Genomic DNA, 24,503 nt, shown 5'->3' with positions numbered 1-24,503 from the left:
TTCCCAATTAGCCTGCACACCTGTGGGATGTTCCAAATAAGTGTTTGTTGAGAATTTCTCAACTTTATCAGTATTTATTGCCACCTTTCCCAACTTCTTTGTCACGTGTTGCTGGCATCAAATTCTAAAGTTAATAATTATTTGCAAAAAAAAAATGTTTATCAGTTTGAACATCAAATATATTGTCTTTGTAGTGCATTCAACTGAATATGGGTTGAAAATTATTTGCAAATAGTTTTATTTCATTTGTATTCCATCTAACACAATTTTATATATATATATATATATATATATATATATATATGCTGTGATGTGATGGCGACTTGTCCAGGGTGTACCCTGCCTTCCGCCTGATTGTAGCTGAGATAGGCGCTGGCGCCCCCCGCGACCCCAAAAAAGGGAATAAAAGGGTAGAAAATGGATGGATGGATTGATATATATATATATATATATATATATATATATATATATATATATATATATATATATATATATATATATATATATATATATATATATATATATATATATATATATATATATATATATATGGAGGAATAGATAGCAAAAACTTAAGCAGACTGCGAAGTGAAAAAAGATAGAAACGTCCTTACTTGGCGAGCAGGCATCCATAATTTCATTTTCTTGCCTTCCAAAAACCACAGAATGTTCCAACACTTCGGCCCCAGTCTCCGTAGACTTGCATTCCAACAAGGTGTGTAGTCTACCTACTCATTCATATCTATGGCTGACACTGTTATCGAACTGTGTGGATATTTGTCTCTCCCCTGGCCTATTAATCTACATGCTAAATTCCTCGTCTTTGCTGGTTCCCCTCTGCTGTAACGAAGTTCCTTTTAGCTTTCAGTTGAAGCGTACAAAGCAGTTATTCTTTTCTTGTTTTACAACTTCACATTCAATCTATCTAGGAGCCGTGGCTAGCGTAGCTTGCCCTCTTCCTGCTAACCTCCTCTGTGTGTTTCTGCACCAACCCAGCTAACACATAACATTCAATGAATGTTAGCTAATGGTTCTCTCATGGTTATTTAGAACAATATAATTTACTTTATGTAACATAAATATATTATCGTTATTTGGACATTTGTTGGTCGATTTAAGAGTCATCCATCCATCCATCCATCCATTTTCTACCGCTTATTCCCTTCAGGATCACGGGGGGCGCTGAAACCTATCTCAGCTATGATGGGGCGGAAGGCAGTGTACACCCTGGACAAGTCGCCACCTCCTCACAGGGCCAACACAGATAAACAGATAACATTCACACTCACATTCCTACAGTAGGGACCATTTAGTGTTGCCAATCAACCTATGATTTAAGAATCATCAAAGTAAAAAAAAATTGATGATTGATGACTGAACCCCTTGGATGTAATTGGTCTGCATCGGAGTTCTCTGTCTGCGTTTCGCTCTGATTAAGGCAGCGAAAGCCATACTTACCAACCCTCCCGATTGTCCTGGGAGACTCCCGAATTTCAGTGCCCCTCCCGAAAAGCTCCCGGGGCAACCATACTCCCAAATTTCTCCCCATTTCCACCTGGACAACAATATTGTAACCACAACATTGGGGGCATGCCTAAAAGGTACTGCCTTTAGCGTCCTCTGCAACCTGTCGTCACGTCCAATTTTCCTCCATACAAACGCGTGCCTGCCGGTCACCTAATATAAGCGGCTTTTACATACGCTTAAGTGAATGCAAGCATACATGGTCAACAGCCATACAGGTCACACTGAGGGTGGCCGTATAAACAACATCGTTACAAAAATACCTCACACTGTGAACCCACACCAAACAAGATTGACAAACACATTTCGGGAGAACATCCGCAGTAACCTACCACATAGCGATTTGATTTCCTATTATGCAGCTCATTTTTATGTGACAGTTATTGAAATATCTTGCGTGACATCATGCACAAAAGTGCACTTTATTTGTTTTAAACTATTGTATTGGCATTTTGTACAAACATTGCACTTTATTTTAGTGTTGTTTTGATACGTCATCTTAGTGACATCATGCACAAAAGTTCACTAATAGCTTGTTTTAAAATATCTCTGACAATCTTGCACTTTCAGTTTTGAAATGACATGAATGTTTGTGCCACTGCTTAATAAATACAGTTTTGCTAAATTGACTATTGTTATTTCCCTCTCGGCATGAAAGTTTAAAATGAGCATATATTAATGCTTTATGAGGAAGAATGTTTTAATGTAGAAAAAAAAGAATCATACTGGTGTGATTATTTGCATCAAGTGTTAATTTAAGGCTAAGGCAAAATATGGAGCTATATACCGTGCATCGTGATATGGCCTAAAAATATAGAGATATTAAAAAAGGCCATATCACCCAGCCCTAGTTTCCCGTACAACACAATATAAATGTTATATTGCTCAAATATTCTACCTTATTTCAATTGTTGTGCAGAAATATGGGGAAATACATATAACAGCAACATAATGCCTTCCTTTCTTTTACAGAAAAGAGCAATTTGTATTATTTTTAAAAGTAGGATACAGAGACCACACAAATCCACTCTATGGGCAGGATTATTCAAACTAAAAAGACACTGTAGAATAGCATATTCTATTAGTGATGTTAAAAGCTTGAAATAAAGTTGTTCTGAAAGTCTTACAAAACTTATTTGTGTTCACTTTTGAAGATGAGAATCACAGAAGGCCGTATGACTTTATACATCCAAGAGCGCGAACAAATTCGAAACAAACGTGCTTGTCGGTTGCTGGTGTGACAGCATGGAATTCTCTAAAGAAAGACTTAAAAAGTTGCAAAAATATTTTTGAATTTAAGAAGAGTTACAAAAAGAGACGGATGGAATTATATCAAACTGATTTTTGATTTTGATTGGACGTGTCATTGTGAAAATATTTAAACGAAAATTTAAAAACTATGTTGGAGTTTGGGTGTTGGTGGAGGGAACAGTGATAAAGTCATTTAAAATAATTTGTATTAAAAAAGGGGGCGGATAAATATAAGAATATTATTCTTCCATCTGCTCCTTTCTGATCATGGAAATGCGTAAGAAACAAAAAAAACATGAAAGTGTGAACTGTACATGGCTTGTTTATATTTGCGTTACAGTGTCCGCCTTGAGATCGGTAGGTCAAGAGTTCAAACCCTGGCCGAGTCATACCAAAGCCTATAAAAATGTGACCCATTACCTCCCTGCTTGACACTCAGCATCAAGGGTTGGTATTGGGGGTTAAATCACCAAAAAATTATTCCTGGGCGTGGCCACCGCTGCTGCTCACTGCTCCCCTCACCTCCCAGAGGGTGATCAAGAGTGATGGGTCAAATGCAGGGACTAATTTCACCACACCTAGTGTGTGTATGACAATCATTGGTACTAGAGATGGCCGATATTATCGGCCAATAAATGCTTTAAAATGTAATATCGGAAAATATCGGTATCGGTTTCAAAAAGTAAAATGTATGACTTTTTAAAACGCTGTTGTACCGAGTGGTACACGGACTTAGGGAGAAGTACAGAGCGCCAATAAACCTTAAAAGGCACTGCCTTTGCGTGCCGGCCCAATCACATAATATCTACGGCAGTGGTTCTTAACCTTGTTGGAGGTACCGAACCCCATTATATTCATTTGCGCATTCACAGAACCCTTCTTAATAAAAAATAAAATGTTTCGTTTTTTTTAATTGGTAACACTTTAGTAAGGAGAACATAGTCTAAGTAACAAAGACTTAATTTAAAGGTTTTTTGAAACTAGGGGAACATAATCTAAGTAACAAAGACTTAATTTGGAGTTATTTGGTTAGGGTTAGAGGGTTAGGGTTATAATGAGGCCATGTCGAATAAGGCATTAATAAGTACCTAATGATGACCAGTTTAGAGCCAATATGTTACTAATTTGCATGTTAATAAGCCAATGGTTTGACAAAAACAGAAAAAAATGGTTTGACAAAAACAGACTATCATTGAATCTCGGTAAAACTAAAATAATGTTATTTGGTAACAGTAGAAGAGAAAGTCAAACAAATACAAATAGACGGAATAGAAATTGAAAGAGTAAATGAAACCAATTTTCTAGGTATAAGGATTTGATCAATTGAATTGGAAATCTCACGTAAAAAATATACAACATAAAGTTGCAAGAAACACATAAATAATGAATAAAGCTAAATATGTTCTAGACCAAAAATCACTTCATATTCTCTACTGCTCACTAGTTTTAGCATATCTGAGTTACTGTGTAGAAATATGGGGAAATAATTACAAAAGTACACTTCAGTCACTAACAGTTTCACAAAAAAGATCAGTTAGAATGTTGGATATAGAGAACATACAAATTATTTATTGAATCAAAGATACTGAAATTCCACGATATAATGAATTTGCAAACCGCTAAAATGATTTACAAAGCAAACTATAACCTGCTTCCCAAGAATATACAACAATTCTTCTCAACAAAAGAGGAGACATATAATCTTAGAGAAAAATGTAACTTAAAACATTTGTACACATGTACAACACTTAAGACCTTCAGTACATCTGTATGTGGAATTAAACTATGGAATGGATTAAGCAAAGCAATCAAACAATGTACTAATATGATCCACTTCAAGAAACTCTTCAAACTTAAAGTGTTTACAAAGTACAAAAAATAACAACTGTGATAAACATTCTGAATTTGTTCATCCATTCATTCTTTCATTCTCAAAATAATCTTACTCATCTCATCGTATGGAATAAAACATACTTCAAAAATTATTTATTTATTTTTATTGTGATTACTTATGGAGTATATTGTTAAGACATTGAGAACAGGAAGTGAACAAAAGTTTTAGCAACTGTTATGTAAAAGAAAAGGGGTAGGATTAAATAAGCTCTGCTTCTTCATACTCCTTTTCGAACATGTTGAAAAGAGAAACTGGAAATTGTGATGTATCATGTTGTATGCTTGCATGTTCCAAATAAATAAATAAATGATAAATGGGTTGTACTTGTATAGCGCTTTTCTACCTTCAAGGTACTCAAAGCGCTTTGACACTACTTCCACATTTACCCATTCACACACACATTCACACACTGATGGAGGGAGCTGCCATGCAAGGCCAACCAGCACCCATCAGGAGCAAGGGTGAAGTGTCTTGCTCAGGACACAACGGACGTGACGAGGTTGGTACTATGTGGGATTTGAACCAGGGCCCCTCGGGTTGCGCACGGCCACTCTCCCACTGCGCCACGCCGTCCCTATAAATAAACTCAAACTCAACTCAACCAATCAATGGTGAATACGTTCCCCATACTAAAGTGTTACCATGTTTTTTTACTGGTGCACAAAATGAACCGTGTATAAACATCACCTTGTTCAAAGAACAAAACCAACACAGTGCATAAACTCAAAACAAACTACACACCTGCAAATCAGTGTTACTTCTGCTGTTGCCGTATCCGTAATGCGCTGATAAGGAGAAGTTTTTATTGACACGATGAGTCGGGTGTGTTTTGACCTCCGCCGAACCACTGAGGCCGACTCACCGAACCCCTAGGGTTCGATCGAACCCAGGTTAAGAACCACTGATATACGGGCTTTTCACACACACAAGTGAATGCAAAGCATACTTGGTCAACAGCCATACAGGTCACACTGAGGGTGGCCTTATAAACAACTTTAACACAGTTACAAATATATGCCACACTGTGAACCCACACCAAACAAGAATGACAAACACATTTCGGGAGAACATCCGCACCGTAACACAACATAAACACAACAGAACAAATACCCAGAAACCCTTGCAGCACTAACTCTTCCGGGACACTACAATTTACACCCCTTCCCCCACCTCAACGCCACCCACCCACCTCAACCTCCTCATGCTATCTCCAAGCTGCTGTTTTGAGGCATGTTAAAAAAAACTATGCACTTTGTGACTTCAATAATAAATATGGCAGTGCCATGTTAGCATTTTTTCCATAACTTGAGTTGATTTATTTTGGAAAACTTTGTTACATTGTTTAATGCATCCAGCGGGGCATCACAACAAAATCAAGCACAATAATGTGTTAATTCCACGACTGTATACATCGTATCAGTTGATATAGCAATCGGTAATTAAAGGCCCACTGAAATGAGATTTTCTTATTCAAACGGGGATAGCAGGTCCATTCTATATGTCATACTTGATCATTTCGCGATATTGCCATATTTTTGCTGAAAGGATTTAGTAGAGAACATCCACGATAAAGTTTGCAACTTTCGGTGCTAAGAGAAAAGCCCTGCCTCTACCGGAAGTCGCAGACGATGACGTCACATGTTGATGGCTCCTCACATATTCACATGGTTTTTAATGGGAGCCTCCAACAAAAAGTGCTATTCGGACTGAGAGAACGACAATTTCCCCATTAATTTGAGCGAGGATGAAAGATTTGTGTTAGAGGATATTGACAGCGACGGACTAGAAGAAAAAAAAAAAAAGTAATGAATTGGGACAGATTCCGATGTTTTAAGACACATTTACTAGGTTAATTCTGGGAAATCCTTTATCTTTCTATTGTGTTGCTAGTGTTTTAGGGAGTTTAATATTACCTGATCGTCGGAAGGGTGTCTCCACGGGTGTCTTGACGCGCAGTGTCTCAGGGGAGTCGACGGCGGCTATGGACGGCACAAGCTCAGCTTTTCTCAGGTAAGAACTGACTTTTTAACCAGAATTTTCTCACCGAAACCTGCTGGTTGACATGTGGTCGGGATCCATGTTGGCTTGACCGCGCTCTGATCCATAGGAAAGTTTCACCTCCAGGAATTTTAAACAAGGAATCACCGTGTGTTTGTGTGGCTAAAGGCTAAAGCTTCCCAATTCCATCTTTCTACTGTGACTTCTCCAATATTAATTGAACAAATTGCAAAAAATTCAGCAACACAGATGTCCAAAAAACTGTATAATTATGCCGTCAAAGCAGAAGACTTTTAGCTGTGTGTGTGAGCAGCGCTCATACTTCCTAAAAACCTGTGATGTCTTGCATACACGTCATCATTACACGACGTTTCGAAGACGAAACTCCCGGGAAATTTAAAATTGTAATTTAGTAAACTAAAAAGGCCGTTTTGGAATGTGTTGCAATGTTAATATTTCATCATTGATATATAAACTATCAGACTGCGTGGTGGGTAGTAGTTGGTTTCAGTAGGCCTTTAAGAGTTGGACAATATCGGAATTTCGGAAATCGGCAAAAAAGTTTTTATCGGACACCTCTAATTGGTGCTTTAATTTTAACTTTCATGAAAGGAATAAAAAGAAATGATGATGATGACACTTACATCGTAATACAGTTTTCAGCCCTATGTCATTTGATCCTTTTGCAGCAAATAGAGACGCCATGAGGGGGATAAGGAGGTCCCTGAGGGGCATCTCCCATGTGGGCTGCTGGACCTCAGTGGTGTCCACGTCGGGCCTGTTTCAACATGTCAACAACCTCACCCAAAAACATTCGGCATTTGCAGCATTTTTGTCTTTAACGTTTGTTACGCGGTTTTGGGTCATTTCTGCCTCTGGAGGCCACGGTGCAAGACTAGTCCACTGCAACCGACATGAAGCAGAAAAGGCCTTTTGTTTGATAACCACAATAAATACCCATAGCCAAGTAAATAAATGTCACAATGAAAGCTTTTACCAATTGTTGACTCACAGTCCACTGAGCTTCCAAGCACTGCAGCATCTCTAGCAAGCATCCGCTGAATCTAAGCGTAGTCATGACAAGACTACACAATGGATGCTCACCAACATCTGCAAAGGCACATTTATGCGTTATGTAAGCGAACAGAGTGACATTCATACGACCAGGGAGGACGGGCTTGCTTTAGGGTCCCTTCCAGCCTGCTGCTACCTTCTGGATCCTTCCATGTCATTCTCCTCACACCCAACATCAAGCTGACGTTCATGACAGCCGGCGTGTAACGTGGCGACGTCACGTCCAAAAAAGAAGAGGAAGCGGCGTGAATTACCTCCTCCAGCCGAGCCGCCTCCGGTCCGCCGCTGCCCTCCGACGGGTCGGAGCCAACAAGTCAGCCCGAGACCAGCGTAGTGCGTCCGGACATGCGAGCCACAATCCACCGCCCCGACGTCCCGGTCATGTGTGGGGGGGGGAGTATAATAACGTCCGTTCTCCGGGGAGGGGAGGCGACGACCGCTTCTGTCCGCAGTCCCTGCCGTCACGTCGCGTTCGCCTCGCGTCACGTCGCGTCACTTCACGTCGAACCTCCTCTCGCCTTTACGCCGCCGAGCAGCTTCCTCCGGCGTGCACGCGCCGCGCGTCAACGCCGAGCGAGATGGGATGCGGCGGGAAAGAAGAGGGCGGGGCCACGGGGGATGCAGTCGGGGGCGGGGTTTGAAAATGTGACAAAATATTAACAAAAAATAATAAAACAACAATGCAGATTAAAACATAACACATACATTTATATATATGTGTGTATATATATATATACACATACATACATACATATGTATATGTATATACACATACATATATATATGTATATATACATACATATGTATATGTATATATATATATATCCATCCATCCATTTTCTACCGCTTATTCCCTTTTGGGGTCGCGGGGGGCGCTGGCGCCTATCTCAGCTACAATCGGGCGGAAGGCAGGGTACACCCTGGACAAGTCGCCACCTCATCGCAGGGCCAACACAGATAGACAGACAACATTCACACTCACATTCACACACTAGGGCCAATTTAGTGTTGCCAATCAACCTATCCCCAGGTGCATGTCTTTGGAAGTGGGAGGAAGCCGGAGTACCCGGAGGGAACCCACGCATTCACGGGGAGAACATGCAAACTCCACACAGAAAGATCCCGAGCCTGGATTTGAACCCAGGACTGCAGGACCTTCGTATTGTGAGGCAGACGCACTAACCCCTCTGCCACCGTGAAGCCCTATATATATATATATATATATATATATATATATATATATATATATATATATATATATATATATATATATATATATATATACATACATATATATACATACATATATATATATACACATACATATATATACATATGTAGAATAGAACAGAATAGAATAGAATAGAAAGTACTTTATTGATCCCTGGGGATCTATGTATATGTATAGTAGAGTGGCCGTGCCAGCAACTTGAGGGTTGCAGGTTCGATTCCCGCTTCCGCCATCCTAGTCACTGCCGTTGTGTCCTTGGGCAAGACACTTTACCCACCTGCTCCCAGTGCCACCCACACTGGTTTAAATGTAACTTAGATATTGGGTTTCACTATGTAAAGCGCTTTGAGTCACTAGAGAAAAGCGCTATATAAATATAATTCAATTCAATTCAATATACATATATACATACTTCTATATATTTATACATACACATATATACATATATATATATATATATATATGTATATATATATACATGGGGGGGGGGGGGCCCACATTTGAGGTCCTCCCCAAGGTTCTCATAGTCATCATTGTCACTGGCGTCCCACTGGGTGTGAGTTCTCCTTGCCCACTGGGTGTGAGTTTTCCTTGTCCTAATGTGGGTTCTTCCGAGGATGTTGTAGTCGTAGTGGTTTGTACAGTCCTTTGAGACATTTGTGATTTAGGGCTGTATAAATAAATATTGATTGATTGATTGATTGACATATGTATATATATACTGTATGTATGTATATTTGTATGTGTCTACGCTATTGTATTTTATAGTTCGTCTTTAGGGTGCTACTTGGAGGGTCAAGTGTTTTCAGAGAACAATACAACAATGGCAATAGAATGGGACAATTAACAAGTCAAAATAGATCAGAAATCAGAATCAGAATAGTTTTTAGTGCCATTATTTGAGAACGGGTTCCCAAACTAGGAATATGTGCAATATAAAACACATTTAACAGAGAATTGGTAATAAAATGAGAGATTATAATAGAGATTATAAGTAAATACAACCTTCATATACACCATAAACAAATAAAGGTGCGGTAACGTTAAGCAGTGTAGTAATAAACCAGTATTATCTATTACAGTATAGAGAGGGTGTACCCTGCCCTCTGCCCGAATGCATCTGAGATAGGCTCGGGCAGGGGCGTCACTAGACCTAATACTGTACTGGGGCACACCTGGGGCACAAATAATTCATGTGAGCGTGCAAAGCGCGCAAGCAAAAACATTTTTAGCACTTATTTATCATAAAAAATACATAATTAGTGCTTTGAACTATGAAATCATTTCAGATTATGTTGTATGTATCTTTGATGAACCACCTGAAATTAACTAATGCATTTGGCCTACTTGTGCACTTTTTTTACTCCAGACTTCTAAACTGCTACTGGTAAAAGCAAAAAGGAAGAGCAATGAATCTTTCTGAAATATATATTGCAGTAATCATCTGCAAATTTAACATCTACAAAAGAAAAACAAAAAATAAAGCACCCCTACATCTCTGGGTTCTTTTATATTATTTAATTTCCATTTATGGCAATGTGGCTAATCCTATTTCAGATGCACAAAACTATAAAATATACACAAAACAATAACGCCACAGTAGTAGAATAAATGAACAACTGTTGTGTGTCTGTTCAGGGAATCATTTTCTGAGAAGTAAACTGTAACGTTTCCTTTTCATTTTTGCAAAGTGGTCAATCACTCTGGACAGACATGGAAATATTACAGTAACTGTTATACAGTTGACCAATGGTTCCCAACTGCTGGGTCGTGACATAAAAGTGGATTGTGTGTCATTTTCAGTGAGTCGCATTCAGATGTGTGCATGAAAAAAAAAAAAGTTTAGGGAGAAAAAATCAAATTGTGGCAACAAAACCAGATATTTTTAGCCATTTTTCAAGTGACTATTAGTGAGTATTTTAGCAAAAGGCAAACCGACTAACAAGTTGGAAGAGGACTCAGGACAGACATGGAAATATATTTTTTTTAAATCTAAATGGGGCAACAAAACCCGATATTTTCAGCCATCTTTCTGAAAACAAATATAGAAATGTTACTATTTTTTCTGGAAACAAAACCAGATGCTTTAGCTGTAGCCATTTTTCTGGTGACAAAAAAAGATTATTTTAGTCAAAATCACACCGATTAACAAGACAAGTCTACTGTGCTATTTTTCTGTGAAATAAACTTGAATGATTTAAAAATTTGGCTCACGACTTGATGATATGGAAAACTGTTTTTCTTCCTGAAGATTTGAGAAGCACTGAACTCACACATGCTGACTCCAAATCATCATTGATGCAGAACCAGCAGACAATAACCAACATGATGTTTCATGTTCATTGGAAATTCCCCCGACAGCTCGTACAGCAAATGAATATGTTTGTCTTGATACAAGGAATAAAGTTAGCTAACTTAGCATCAACTTAAGACAATGATGTTGCCTAGCTAGCTAGGACTTCACTTACATCTCTCATTCCTCGTTGCCTCTTCCCTGCTGCGGGCGAATAACTTTCTGATAATATAATATAATATAATTAACAAATTGTTGTTGGCTAACGTTACCTACCCGAGCAGTGATTCGCACCCCCCCCCCCCCCCCCGCCCTCTCTCTCTCTCTCTCTCTCTCAACTGAAGTCTGGATCCACACGTGAATAAATTACCATATTAATTAGCCATGTGCTCATTGTTACGTGGAGTGAATACAGTAGCGATCAATTAACATACTAAGTAGTATGTGCGTTGTTGTCTGTATTATGTAGACTTAAAACTCTGAAGCGTTTTTTTTTTTATTGGTGAAATTTTTACTGGGGCACTGCAGATCAACACTGGGGCACGTGCCCCAGTGAAATCTGTCTGGTGACGCCCCTGGGCTCGAGCACCACCCCGCCACTGTGAAAAGGACAAGCAGTAGAAAATGGATGGATGGAAGTATGGAGAGAGACTGTACATCTCGATATAAACATTTATCATAAACACTAATACAACTGTCTTACCTATATACAAGGATGTTCAAATGTTGCAGAATAATACATTATATGTGTGTGTGTGTGTGTGTGTGTGTATATATATATATATATATATATATATATATATATATATATCAATCAATCAATGTTTATTTATATAGCCCCAAATCACAAATGTCTCAAAGGACTGCACAAATCATTACGACTACAACATCCTCGGAAGAACCCACAAAAGGGCAAGGAAAACTCACACCCAGTGGGCAGGGAGAATTCACATCCAGTGGGACGCCAGTGACAATGCTGACTATGAGAAACCTTGGAGAGGACCTCAGATGTGGGCAACCCCCCCCCCCCTCTCGAGGGGACCGAAAGCAATGGATGTCGAGCGGGTCTAACATGATACTGTGAAAGTTCAATCCATAGTGGCTCCAACACAGCCGCGAGAGTTCAGTTCAAAGCGGATCCAAGACAGCAGCGAGAGTCCCGTCCACAGGAGACCATCTCAAGCGGAGGCGGATCAGCAGCGTAGAGATGTCCCCAATCGATACAGGCGAGCGGTCCATCCTGGATCTCGACTCTGGACAGCCAGTACTTCATCCATGGTCATCGGACCGGACCCCCTCCACAAGGGAGGGGGGGACATAGGAGAAAGAAAAGAAGCGGCAGATCAACTGGTCTAAAAAGGAGGTCTATTTAAAGGCTAGAGTATACAGATGAGTTTTAAGGTATATATATATATATATATATATATATATATATATATATATATATATATATATATACCATTTTATAAAAAGACAAACAGAACAGTCCATTAGGGATCTAGTGGGGTGGTGTATATATATATATATATATATATATATATATATATATATATATATATATATATATATATATATATATATATATATATATATATATATATATATATATATATATATATATATATATATATATATATATATATATATATATATATATATTTATACACATACGGACGGCGTAGGACAGTGAGAGAGTGGCCGTGCGCAACCCAAGGGTCCCTGGTTCAATCCCCACCTAGTACCAACCTCGTCACGTCCGTTGTGTCCTGAGCAAGACACTTCACCCTTGCTCCTGATGGGTGCTGGTTGGCGCCTTGCATGGCAGCTCCCTCCATCAGTGTGTGAATGGGTAAATGTGGAAGTAGTGTCAAAGCGCTTTGAGTACCTTGAAGGTAGAAAAGCGCTATACAAGTACAACCCATTTGAGAATTCTGCTTCAGACAGATCACCCAATCACCATGCGGAAACTCAGCGTACACCTCAGCCGAGGCCGAGCCCTCTGAGGGGCGCGACAAAGACAAGCATTTATCCAATGGCTGTCAGTTTGTCTTTAATTGATTACAACGTCACGTATCATGGACATCTACAATACGGTTTATGTAACATTATATAATTACTAAAACGCGGTCAGTTTGGCATCCTCGTTAGTATAGTGGACAGTATCTCCGCCTGTCACGCGGAAGACCGGGGTTCGATTCCCCGACGGGGAGTTTTTTTATCTTCCGTTTTTAGAATTTTTAAAACATTTTTTGTAACAGAGGGGGACTTTTTTCATCAACTGTCAACGAGTCAGTTCGATGTGGAGTAGATATTAGTCTTTATTCAGACAAAACGGGCAAATAAACATGAATTCACCAACAATCAAACTTAACCCCAGTAAAAACATGTATGATTTTCCTCAAAATTGTAACAATGTCTTCTTGGTAAAACAGTTTCCTCTCCAAAGTCCATTACTGACGTCACAATCCCAGTAAAAACATGTATGATTTTCCTCAAAATTGTAACAATGTCTTCTTGGTAAAACAGTTTCCTCTCCAAAGTCCATTACTGACGTCACAATCCATTACCTGTGTCGTTGTCATCACATGGATAAGACAACGTGTCCCCCGTGTGGTCAAAACGTGTATTACAACACAACTAAATCATTGTAAATACAAATAAAACATGCGTTCTTAACCCCTTTTAAGAATAATTAAATACTGATTGCACCAAAAGCGTCAATTAAATAATTGTCCTTAGTCAGACATTGAAGTACTTGTGATAGTTGAGATTTAGCAAATGCTAGAAATTATTTAATGGGAACTATTTGAATGTCTGATTCTGATTCTTTACCAAAAAAATTGTAGCAATTTTACAAGATGGAAAAAAATACACAAATCATAGGTAAACATAAAATTCATTAACGGATATAAGAAGTATGAATGAAACTACAGCACAAATTGGGATATATTTTTCTGAATATCTGAAATTTTCAAGCTGGCTGACATTTCTTCCTGGTTGTTATAGAAAGTATGATAATGTGTGAGCTGCTGCCTGTTCTTCTTTATTATATAATAAGTCTCTTATTTGTCGAGATATTTACACGAATTTGGATTCTTGGCAGAGGTGTCTTTTCTGTCGTCTTCATGTCCATCTATCTCTGTCGCGTAGGTATTTGATTGAAGTATGGAACTAGTGATGTGCAGATCAATACTGAAATATCAATTTTAAAAAAATAACTTGGATTTATATCGCGCTTTTCTAAACACTCAAAGCGCTCACAGAGAAGTGGGACTCAACATTCATTCACACCTGATGGTGGTAAGCTACATCAGTAGCCACATCTGCCCTGGGGTAGACTGACGGAAGTGTGGCGATACCACCAATACCAGATTATTATGCTCTGATATCCATTCTCAAATCAAACTATCGATACTTTTGATACTTCAGTTCAGGGGTGGCCTACTAAAAAGTCAAAGAATGCTTATATTCTTTTATTTAAGCTCTAAAAACAGATATTCTGTCAGCTTTTTGTTATTAGTGACTAAGTATATTATTGTCAATTATTAGTTAGAACATTTCAGCTTTTTTCTCATATACAGATTTTTTTTGCTCTTTTTTCTTCCATTTTTACAGTTTCTCCCCATGTAAGAATAGAATAAAAATATTATAAATATGATTGTGTACTGTAAGAGCAAAACCTAGTATGTCAAAAAATCTGCCTATACGGAAATATGCTGTGTGTACACTTGAACTGCAACCCTGTAAAATAATGAATCCAAAAAGTGATTCCAACTAAAAATGTATTAATTTAAAAATTAAATATAATTTAATAGATTATAATAAAAAATATACATATATTTCTTTTTTTCATGCAAAAATATATATTCTTATTTTCATGAAAAGATAATTAATCAATCCAAAGGTTGCTGAATTTCTTTCAACTTTGACTCCTTTTCCAATCCAGTTGACAGTCGGGCGGGCCCACACAAAATTTGCGTGTTCACAAAAATCGCTTCCCATACTGACAACTCACAACTGGCAATCGGTTCTCATCGTTCACTTAAGAGCCGTTCAGAAGACTTGATTCAATCGGGCATTTGACATCTCTTTGCAGAATGGGAAAACAACATTTTTAAAAAGCCTCTTTTGTAACTTGTTAGTTTGGCCCTGAGGATCCACAAGGGTCTCAGTCATAAAATGTTAAACATAAGACATATTTTATTGTATCATATTTATTCAACACTTACAGTAAATCTCAAGATCAGTGGTTTTTCAAACTTATCTCAACAAGTACCATCTCAGAAAACACATGGGTCTCCGAGTACCACCATAATGACCAACAATTAAAATACAGTAGCATAGTAGGCTTATGTATTCACTAAAAACAAGAAGGTTTTATTATATATTTGCTATTTTGGCTACTGGAACATTACCACACAGAGTAGTAACACTGTGTTTCAGTATAGGAAAATAAAACACTGTACTTTAAAGGCCTACTGAAACCCACTACTACCAACCACACAGTCTGATAGTTTATACATCAATGATGAAATATTAACATTGCAACACATGCCAATACGGACTTTTTAGTTTACTAAATTGCAATTTTAAATTTCCCGCAAGATTCTTGTTGAAAACGTCGCGGAATGATGACGCGTACGCGTGACGTCACGGACTGTAAGGAAATATTAGCGCTGCACCAAACACGGCTAAAAGCCGTCTCTGTTCATGGCGTAATTACACAGTATTTTAGACATCTGTGTTGCTGAATCTTTTGCAATGTGTTCATTTAATAATGGAGACTATAAAGAACAATGCTGTTGGTGGAAAGCGGTGGATTCCAGCTGTCTTTAGCACCGAGACACAGCCGGTGTTTCTTTGTTTGTTGTGAAGCGGAGCGGTCAAGCGAACATGTTTTCTCCACGTCAACCAGCATGTTTTTGGATGGGGAAATTGTGATATATATCTTACCGGAGACATCAATGGATTATTCGTTGTCCTGCAGCAGCTGTCATGTCCCAAAAGGCAGTTGTGAGCTTGGCTCCTCGGCTCCTCTCTGAGACACTAAGTGTTCACCGCAGCCATCCGACCTCGAGGTATGGCTTTACAATCTTTAAAATCTCACTAAAACACTACTAAAACAATAAGCAGATATGGGATCTTCCAGAATTATCCTAGTAAATGTGTCTAAAAACATCTGAATCGCTCACAATGCAATCGCCTTTTTTTGTTTTTTTTACTTTTTTTCCTCTTTTTTCTAGTCCTTCGCTATCAATATCCTCAGCCAGAAATCTTTCATCCTCGCTCAAATTAATGGGGAAATTGTCGTTTTCTCGGTCCGAATAGCTCCGTTTGTTGGAGGCTCCCATTATAAACAATGTGAGGACGTGAGGAGCACTCAACGGGTGACGTCATCGTCTGCGACTTCCGGTACAGGCAAGGCTTTTTTATTAGCGACCAAAAGTTGCAAACTTTATCGTCGATGTTCTCTACTAAATCCTTTCAGCGAAAATATGGCAATATCTCGAAATGATCAAGTAGAATGGACCTGCCTTCCTCGTTTAAATAAAAAAAATCTAATTTCAGTAGGCCTTTAAAGAAGTGATTATTTGGCTTAACACAAGATGGAGCCGATGTACCACTCGTGGTGCATGTGCCACAGTTTGGGAAAAACTGCTCTAGATCAACTTCAGGGTTTCTGTAAAGTTCAAAATAAACAGTTGTAACGTTTTATGCTCTTTTTTGTCAAAGACAACCTTATATTTAAGGCCAAACCACAATATATACATAATTTCTCCAGCAAAAAATTACAAGTGAAATATACTTTTAATTTTCCAGAGGGAACTCTCCTGAAGGAATCAATAAAGTACTATCTATCTATCTATGATGTGAGGTAATTGGAGCCTAAAATGGGTCAACAATTCATAACAGTCGTTTTACATTTCTCTTTTATATTTTGAGCGATGACAGTTTAAAAAAAAACACTAAAATTCTCGATTGTCCCACTCATAGAAGTGCAAAAAATAGGTCACACTTTTTTTTTCACTTCAAACACTTAAATCTCTAGACCAACGTCAGATCTATCGGTCGATTGTTATTTTTTTTTTTTTTTATGTTTTTGGTTTTATGCCTATTTTGTCAAAGAAAACTACATTTTTATGGAAAACACAAAATATGCAATATTTTTCCCAAAAATTATTTCAAAGTGGAATATTTGATGTGAAGTAATTGGAGGATTGAATAGGTCAATATTTCATAACATTGATTTTGATTCATTATTATTTTTTGAGCAATAATGGAAGTTTAAAAAGAACAACCCAAAAAACTTTTAATTCTCATGGATCCACTAAGTCCCACTTATAAAATTGTGGAAAATAAGTCATACTTCAGATCAATATATTATATGTTTGTAATTATTTTTAATGTTTTTGTTTGTTTGTTTGTTGTATGCCTTTTTTGTTAAAGAAAACTACATTTTTATGGCAAACACACAAAATATGCAATATTCTCTCCAAAACATTTTTCGAATTGAAATATTTAATTTGAAGTTATTGGAGTACTGCATAGGCCAATAATTTATAACATTCATTTTGATTCATTATTATTTTTTGAGCAATGACAAAAGAAAAAAAAACAGCCTGCACGGCAGCTGTGCTTTATTACTCAACATTGCAACTTTTTCTTGTTATATTTAACCCATTTGCTCTAACATTCCACTTTTTTAAGTAGTTTTTTTTGTTTTTAATATTAATTTTAGAATGTGCCATGATCCGTTAAAAAATGAGCTGCAAGCCGCACCCCTCATATAGACACTGCAAAGAGGCAACAGATAAGTCAAGCAGGGACAACTTTTTTATTCTTTGTTTCAGGTTGGCGTTGACAATGTGAAGAGTTTGTCTGAAAAAATTGACTAAAATTAAAAAAAACTGGCGAATATTTACAAAAATAATTCATATAAAGAGGAAAAATTAAACATGAGAATAAGGCAATAGAAAATATATTTTTTTTAACAAATGGGGACGGCGTGGCGAAGTTGGTAGAGTGGCTGTGTCAGCAATGTGAGGGTTACTGGTTCAATCCCCACCTTCTACCATCCTAGTCACGTCCGTTGTGTCCTTGGGCAAGACACTTCACCCTTGCTCCTGATGGGTCCTGGTGAACACCTTGCATGGCAGCTCCCACCGTCAGTGTGTGAATGGGTGAATGTGGAAATACTGTCAAAGCGCTTTGGGCTCCTTAAAAAGGGGTAGAAAAGCGCTATACAAGTACAACCCATTTACCAAATGTCCAATAGAGCAGTGGTCCCCAACCTTTTTGTATCCGCGGACCGGTCGACGCTTAATAATTTGTCCTGCGTCCCGGGGGTGGGAATCCTTTTTTTTCTCTTTTTTTCTTCTGTCATGAAAAAGGGACGTTTTTGTCATGAAAAAGGGACGTTTTTGTGGTTGGTGCACTAATTGTAAGTGTATATTGTGTTTTTTGTTACGCCGGAGTGGCATCGTGGTACCGGGTTCGATTCCCTCGAGGATGCGTCAAAATTGAACACAGCAAAGGTAAGTTTTAACAGATTTATTCTACAACAAGGATCTAAGAAACAAAACACTGGAGCTAACAAAAGGAAAACCAAAGACGCTAGTATGAGAACTAGGTGATACAAAATGCAAACTAAACTGACCCGTAGGCACAAAAGAGAATATAAAACCTTCAGCATGAGAACTGGAATGAACAATGGCTAGCGTGAAAAGCTTAGCGAGAATATACATACATGAAAGTATTGCAGGCGTAACTCGTTGCGTGAAAAGCAAATCATGAACCCAGGCTGAACAAACAAAAGAGGACGGCTTATAAAGTGAGGGTGATTATCTGTAGCAGGTGTGCTGGGCCGTGAGCAGCAGGTGAACTGATGAGTAACCATGGTAATGAACAAAAACAGGAAATAAGCATGTTAAACAGCAGAGTCATGTGAAAATGGAACAGAAACAACAATAATATGAGAAAATCCCCGTACGGATCTTAACAGATTTAATTTAAAAAAATATATATATTTTTTTTAATAAAAATGAATACAAAATTATTCTGCGGCCCGGTGGTTGGGGACCACTGCAATGGAGTAAAAGACATGAAAACTAAGAAAAAAAGGTTTGCGTTATGGCGTCCCTGGCAGCACAACCGGCGGGGTGATCCACCGCCATGGAGTCCACAACAGCGTGCGGCTTCAAGGTGATATCGGGGGCTTTTTCTCTCCAAATAGTTACGATGTTGTGCAGCACAGCGCAGGCAGCGATTATTTTGCTCACCCTTAAAGCGTGCAAGCATGAAAATCTGGCCTTCAGCGAGGCGAACGTCATTTCTATCCTGAACCGGGTTTTGGCTAAAGCCACATTGAATCGCTTCTGTGGCTCCAGCACGGGGTCGGGATGCGGCGTCATTAAAAAGGGCTGGCAGGCGTAACCCCGATACCCCAGCAGCAGGCCGCTAATCATGCCTGACGAAGGGGAGGGTCTTTAGCACGCTGTCGTGGAATAATTCGGCTGAAACACTTGGACGGTCATACCTTGTTGGAAGCGTTGGCGCAGCGTGGATTCCCTGAAGATCCCGCAGTCCTTCACACATCCCGGCCACCTGGCATCCATGCTTGTGAGGAGGCAGTACACACTCGATCCCTAAGATCAGTCGATCAGCTGCTACTGACGGTCCCTGACACAAGGCTGAAGCTTAGAGGTGACAGAGCTTTCGCCGCTGCTGCTCCCAAGCTCTGGAAATACCTACCTCTGAGTGTTAGACAAGCCTCCTCTCTTCTTATTTTTAAATCTCTCTTAAAAACATACTTTTATTCCTTGGCTTTTAACACTGAGTGATATCCATCCTGCAATGGTGCCCCATTATACACCTGCTGTGATCCTGTTTTAATGTTTTATTTATTTTTTATCATGTTCTGTTTGTGTTGTTTGCTCGGTCCTCGTATTATCTTTTAACCTGCCCATTGTACAGCACTTTGGCTACCCCTGTGGTAAATTTTAAATGTGCTTTATAAATAAAGTTAATTTGATTTGATTTGTGTGGGCTTCACGGTGGCAGAGGGGTCTGTGTGGAGTTTACATGTTCTCCCCGTGAATGCTTGGGTTCCCTCCGGGTACTCCGGCTTCCTCCCACTTCCAAAGACATGCACCTGGGGATAGGTTGATTGGCAACACTAAATTGGTCCTAGTGTGTGAATGTGAGTGTGAATGTTGTCAGTCTATCTGTGTTGGCCCTGCGATGAGGTGGCGACTTGTCCAGGGTGTACGCCGCCTTCCACCTGATTGTAGCTGAGATAGGCGCCAGCGACCCCAATAAGGGAACAAGTGGTAGGAAATGGATGGATGGATGAACATTGTCACATAATTTATTCAGAAAGTATAAATAACTACAAATATAGAGATAGAATACTACTAACCACAACATTCATCCATCAATTTCCTACCGCTTGACCTTTATGGGGGGGGGTACACCCTGGACAAGTCGACACCTAATCACAGGGCTAACACAGATAGACAGACAACTAGGGGCGTGGGAAAAAATCAATTCGAATACGAATCGAATCAGATATGTTGTGCGATTCAGAATCGATTCTCATTTTTAAAAAATTGATTTTTTTTTTTTTTTCATCAATTCAACAAACCACTTCACAGCAATACCATAACAATGCAATCCAATTCCAAAACCAAACCTGACCCGGCAACACTCCGAAATGCAATAAACAGAGCAATTGAGAGGAGACACAAACACGACAAGAACAAACCAAAAGTAGTGAAACAAAAATGAAAATTATCAACAACAGTATCAATGTTAGTTATAATTTCAGCCTAGCAGTGATTAAAAATGTCTCATTGACATTATCATTAGACATTTATAGAAATAAAAAAAAGAACAATAGTGTCACAGTGGCTTACACTTGCATCGCGTCTCATAAGCTTGACAACACATTGTGTCCAATGTTTTCACAAAGATAAAATAAGTCATATTTTTGGTTTGTTTAATAGTTAAAACAAATTTACATTATTGCAATCAGTTGATAAAACAGTGTCCTTTACAATTATAAAAGCTTTTTTTTTTTTTTTAAATCTACTACTCTGCTTGCATGTCAGCAGACGGGTAGATCCTGCTGAAATCCTATATATCGAATGAATACAGAATCATTTTGAATCGGAAAAATATTGTTTTTGAATCGAGAATTGAATCGAAAAACTTGATATATTATCGAATCGTGACCCCAAGAATCGATATTGAATCGAATCGTGGGACACCCAAAGATTTGCAGCCCTACAGACAACATTCACACTCACATTCACACACTAGGGCCAATTTACTGTTGCCAATCAACCTATCCCCAGGTGCATGTCTTTGGAGGTGGAAGGAAGCCGGAGTACCCGGAGGGAACCCACGCAGTCACGGGGAGAACATGCAAACTCCACACAAAAAGATCCCGAGCCCGGGATTGAATTTAGGACTACTCCGGACCTTCGTATTGTGAGGCACATGCACTAACATATAGGTGTAAAAAAAACAAAAACATTATGGTGTGTACATTTTCAGAATGTGAATGTTCTATTTTTAAACAAAGAAAACAATCTGAAGTTGTTTTTGTTTTTAAGTTATCATGTCGTGATTTTATGAGTCCGGGATTACTTGGGAGTAGATTTTTCTTAATGTCGCCCCCGATCTAAAAGGAGTTTGACACCCCTGGTTTAGTTTTTCTATCCTTGTGATGACATTTCCTGTCCTTGCTATTACCTCCCTGCTTGGCACTCAGCATCAAGGGTTGGATTTGGGGGTTAAATCACCATAAATGATTCCCGGGCGCGGCACCGCTGCTGCCCACTGCTCCCCTCACTTCCCAAGGGGTGAACAAGGGAATGGGTCAAATGCAGAGGACAAATTTCGCCACACCTCGGGTGTGTGTGACAATCATTGGTACTTTAACTTTCTGCCTTGATAGCTGAGGAGATTACAATCAGAGGAAGGTTACTTTTGAAATATTTAGTTTTACCTTTCATATAATTTTCTCCTCTTCCATGTTTTCGATGGATCATAAAAATATGAATAATTATCGATATCGACCAATACAAAACACTTGTATCGTGATACAGTTTTTAACCAAATTACCCAGCCCTACTTTATAGGCGAGCTAAATGCTAAACTGCCCGCACAAAGTGGATGGGAAAAATTAAAAACAATGGGCATACTTAAAAAAAAAAAAGTACAGTTTTCCTTGAAATTAGATGACATATTGTCAACAAAAACTAACTACTTAATCTTCGTCCATGTTTGTACTTAATATGCATTACAAATCATTTATAAAAGCTAAACTATTGCACAATTGCATTAACAAGAAGCCGTGTTTAAAAGCGAAATATTGTTAAAGTTAAAAAAGCTGCGCATGTGAACCAGTTTGCGCAAACGAGTTAACAGAAGCATGGAGGTGGATCAGCATAAAAGACCTACTTCAGGGGTCGGGAACGTTTTTGGCTGAGAGAGCCATACAAGCCAAATATTTATACAAGTATTTCCGTGAGAGTCATATATGTATATTTTTTTAACACTGAATACATCTACATGCGTGCATTTTAAGAAAGATCAACATTTTAGAGTATAATACGTCTCTTATTCTTTTTAATAACATTGTTATTCTGAGGCTAACCAAAAATAAATAAAATACTTCTTACCATTAATCCGACTTCTTGAACAGGTGCGGTAGAAACCAGATGGATGGATGAAAATGCATGAGAATGGTTTGTATTTTTAACGTTATTTTTGACACTGTGATTACCAGCTGAATTATTCATTACCTGTCGTGTTAAGCAATGTCAGCTAATATTTATCTTAGAGCCAGATGCAGTCATCAAAAGAGCCACATCTGGCTCTAGAGCCACAGGTTCCCTACCCCTGGTCTACTGAAACCCACTACTACCGACCACGCAGTCTGATAGTTTATATATCAATGATGAAATATTAACATTGCAACACATGACAATACGGCCTTTTTAGTTTACTAAATTGCAATTTTAAATTTCCCGCAAAGCATCCTGTTGAAAACGTCACGGTATAATGACGCGTGCGTTTGACCTCTTGGGTTGTAGCGGACATTATTTTCCAGCCCGATCCAAGCTATAAGTCGTCTGCTTTAATCGCATAATTACACAGTATTCTGGACATCTGTGTTGCTGAATCTTTTGCAATTTGTTCAATTAATAATGGAGAAGTCAAAGTAGAAAGATGGAGGTGAGAAGTTTTTAGCCTTTAGCCACACAAACACACGGTGTTTCCTTGTTTAAAATTCCCGAAGGTGAAGCTTTACTATGGAACAGAGCGGTCAAGCGAACATGGATCCTGACCACATGTCAACCGGCAGGTTTCGGTGAGAAAATTGTGGTAATAAGTTGGCTCTTACCGTAGTTATGAGCGGAGCTTGCGTCCTCCTGCAGCAGCTGTGGACGATTACCTCCTCCCACCGGAGACACTGGCGGTCACCACACCTGTGGCCACACCCCTCCGACTTTCAGGTACTATATAATCTCACTAAAACACTAGTAACACAATAGGCAGATAAGGGATTTTCCAGAATTATCCTAGTAAATGTGTCTAATAATATCTGAATCGCTCTCGCTGTCGTCGCCTTTTTTTTTCTTCTTCTAGTCCTTCACTCTCAATATCCTCATCCACAAATCTTTCATCCGCGCTCAAATTAATGGGGAAATTGTCGCTTTCTCGGTCCGAATCGCTCTAGCTGCTGGTGGCCATGATTGTAAACAATGTGAGGAGCTCTACAACCAGTGACGTCACGCGCACATCGTCTGCTACTTCCGGTACAGGCAAGGCTTTTTTATTAGCGAGCAAAAGTTGCAAACTTTATCGTGGATGTTCTCTACTAAATCCTTTCAACAAAAATATGGCAATATCGCGAAATGATCAAGTATGACACATAGAATGGACCTGCTATCCCCGTTTAAATAAGAAAATCTCATTTCAGTAGGCCTTTAAGACAGTAGAAGGCTTTGATTTGAACATAAATGTAAGTTTCAAATGTCACATCAAGCTTTATAGATCTATTGTTGTATGTTTTAATAAGTAAAACCGCTTTACTTACATTTGAAGTCGTTCTGTGTTATTACTGCGGTGCTGATACATATTTTAAAGCCGTGCGCGCAAAGGATCTTGGGAGCTGCATTGCCAGTTGGAAAATGACAACAGTGTACCGTAAGCTTTAAATGATCACG

General features: G+C 38.7%; 2 protein-coding genes and 1 non-coding gene across 11 annotated transcripts in view; 1 reads left to right on the top strand and 2 right to left on the bottom strand.

Annotated features, from left to right (window-relative positions):
* Positions 1 to 8,329, bottom strand: part of LOC133549287 (unconventional myosin-IXa-like) — a 244,584-nt gene extending 236,255 nt beyond the window's left edge. For all 7 annotated transcript variants that reach the window (XM_061894536.1, XM_061894538.1, XM_061894541.1 and 4 more), the window contains exon 1: positions 7,996 to 8,329. The gene's annotated coding sequence lies outside the window, so the exon portion shown is untranslated. The remainder of the gene's footprint in view (positions 1 to 7,995) is intronic.
* A 5,074-nt stretch (positions 8,330 to 13,403) lies between these two features.
* On the top strand, positions 13,404 to 13,475 carry trnad-guc (transfer RNA aspartic acid (anticodon GUC)). Its single transcript has one exon. It is a non-coding gene; the product is annotated as a tRNA-Asp (tRNA).
* Positions 13,476 to 18,112: 4,637 nt separating this feature from the next.
* Positions 18,113 to 24,444, bottom strand: LOC133549286 (putative nuclease HARBI1). Of its 3 annotated transcripts, none has more exons than XM_061894534.1 (4): positions 24,374 to 24,444; positions 23,678 to 23,813; positions 19,802 to 19,944; positions 18,113 to 19,732 (listed from the first exon to the last, which is right to left on the bottom strand). In XM_061894534.1, the coding sequence occupies exons 3-4, from the start codon at positions 19,878 to 19,880 to the stop codon at positions 19,374 to 19,376; spliced, it is 438 nt and encodes a 145-aa protein (XP_061750518.1). In that variant the 5' UTR covers positions 19,881 to 19,944; positions 23,678 to 23,813; positions 24,374 to 24,444; the 3' UTR covers positions 18,113 to 19,373. The 3 variants fall into 3 exon arrangements, with proteins under 3 accessions (XP_061750518.1, XP_061750519.1, XP_061750517.1); XM_061894535.1 differs by having other exon boundaries at positions 23,678 to 23,805; positions 24,374 to 24,442; XM_061894533.1 differs by lacking the exon at positions 23,678 to 23,813.
* Between the last annotated feature and the right edge of the window lie 59 nt (positions 24,445 to 24,503).

Source organism: Nerophis ophidion, linkage group LG03, assembly GCF_033978795.1.
Source record: "Nerophis ophidion isolate RoL-2023_Sa linkage group LG03, RoL_Noph_v1.0, whole genome shotgun sequence".
Classification (NCBI taxonomy): Eukaryota; Metazoa; Chordata; class Actinopteri; order Syngnathiformes; family Syngnathidae; genus Nerophis; species Nerophis ophidion.
This window is presented reverse-complemented; position numbering and strand designations above follow the sequence as displayed.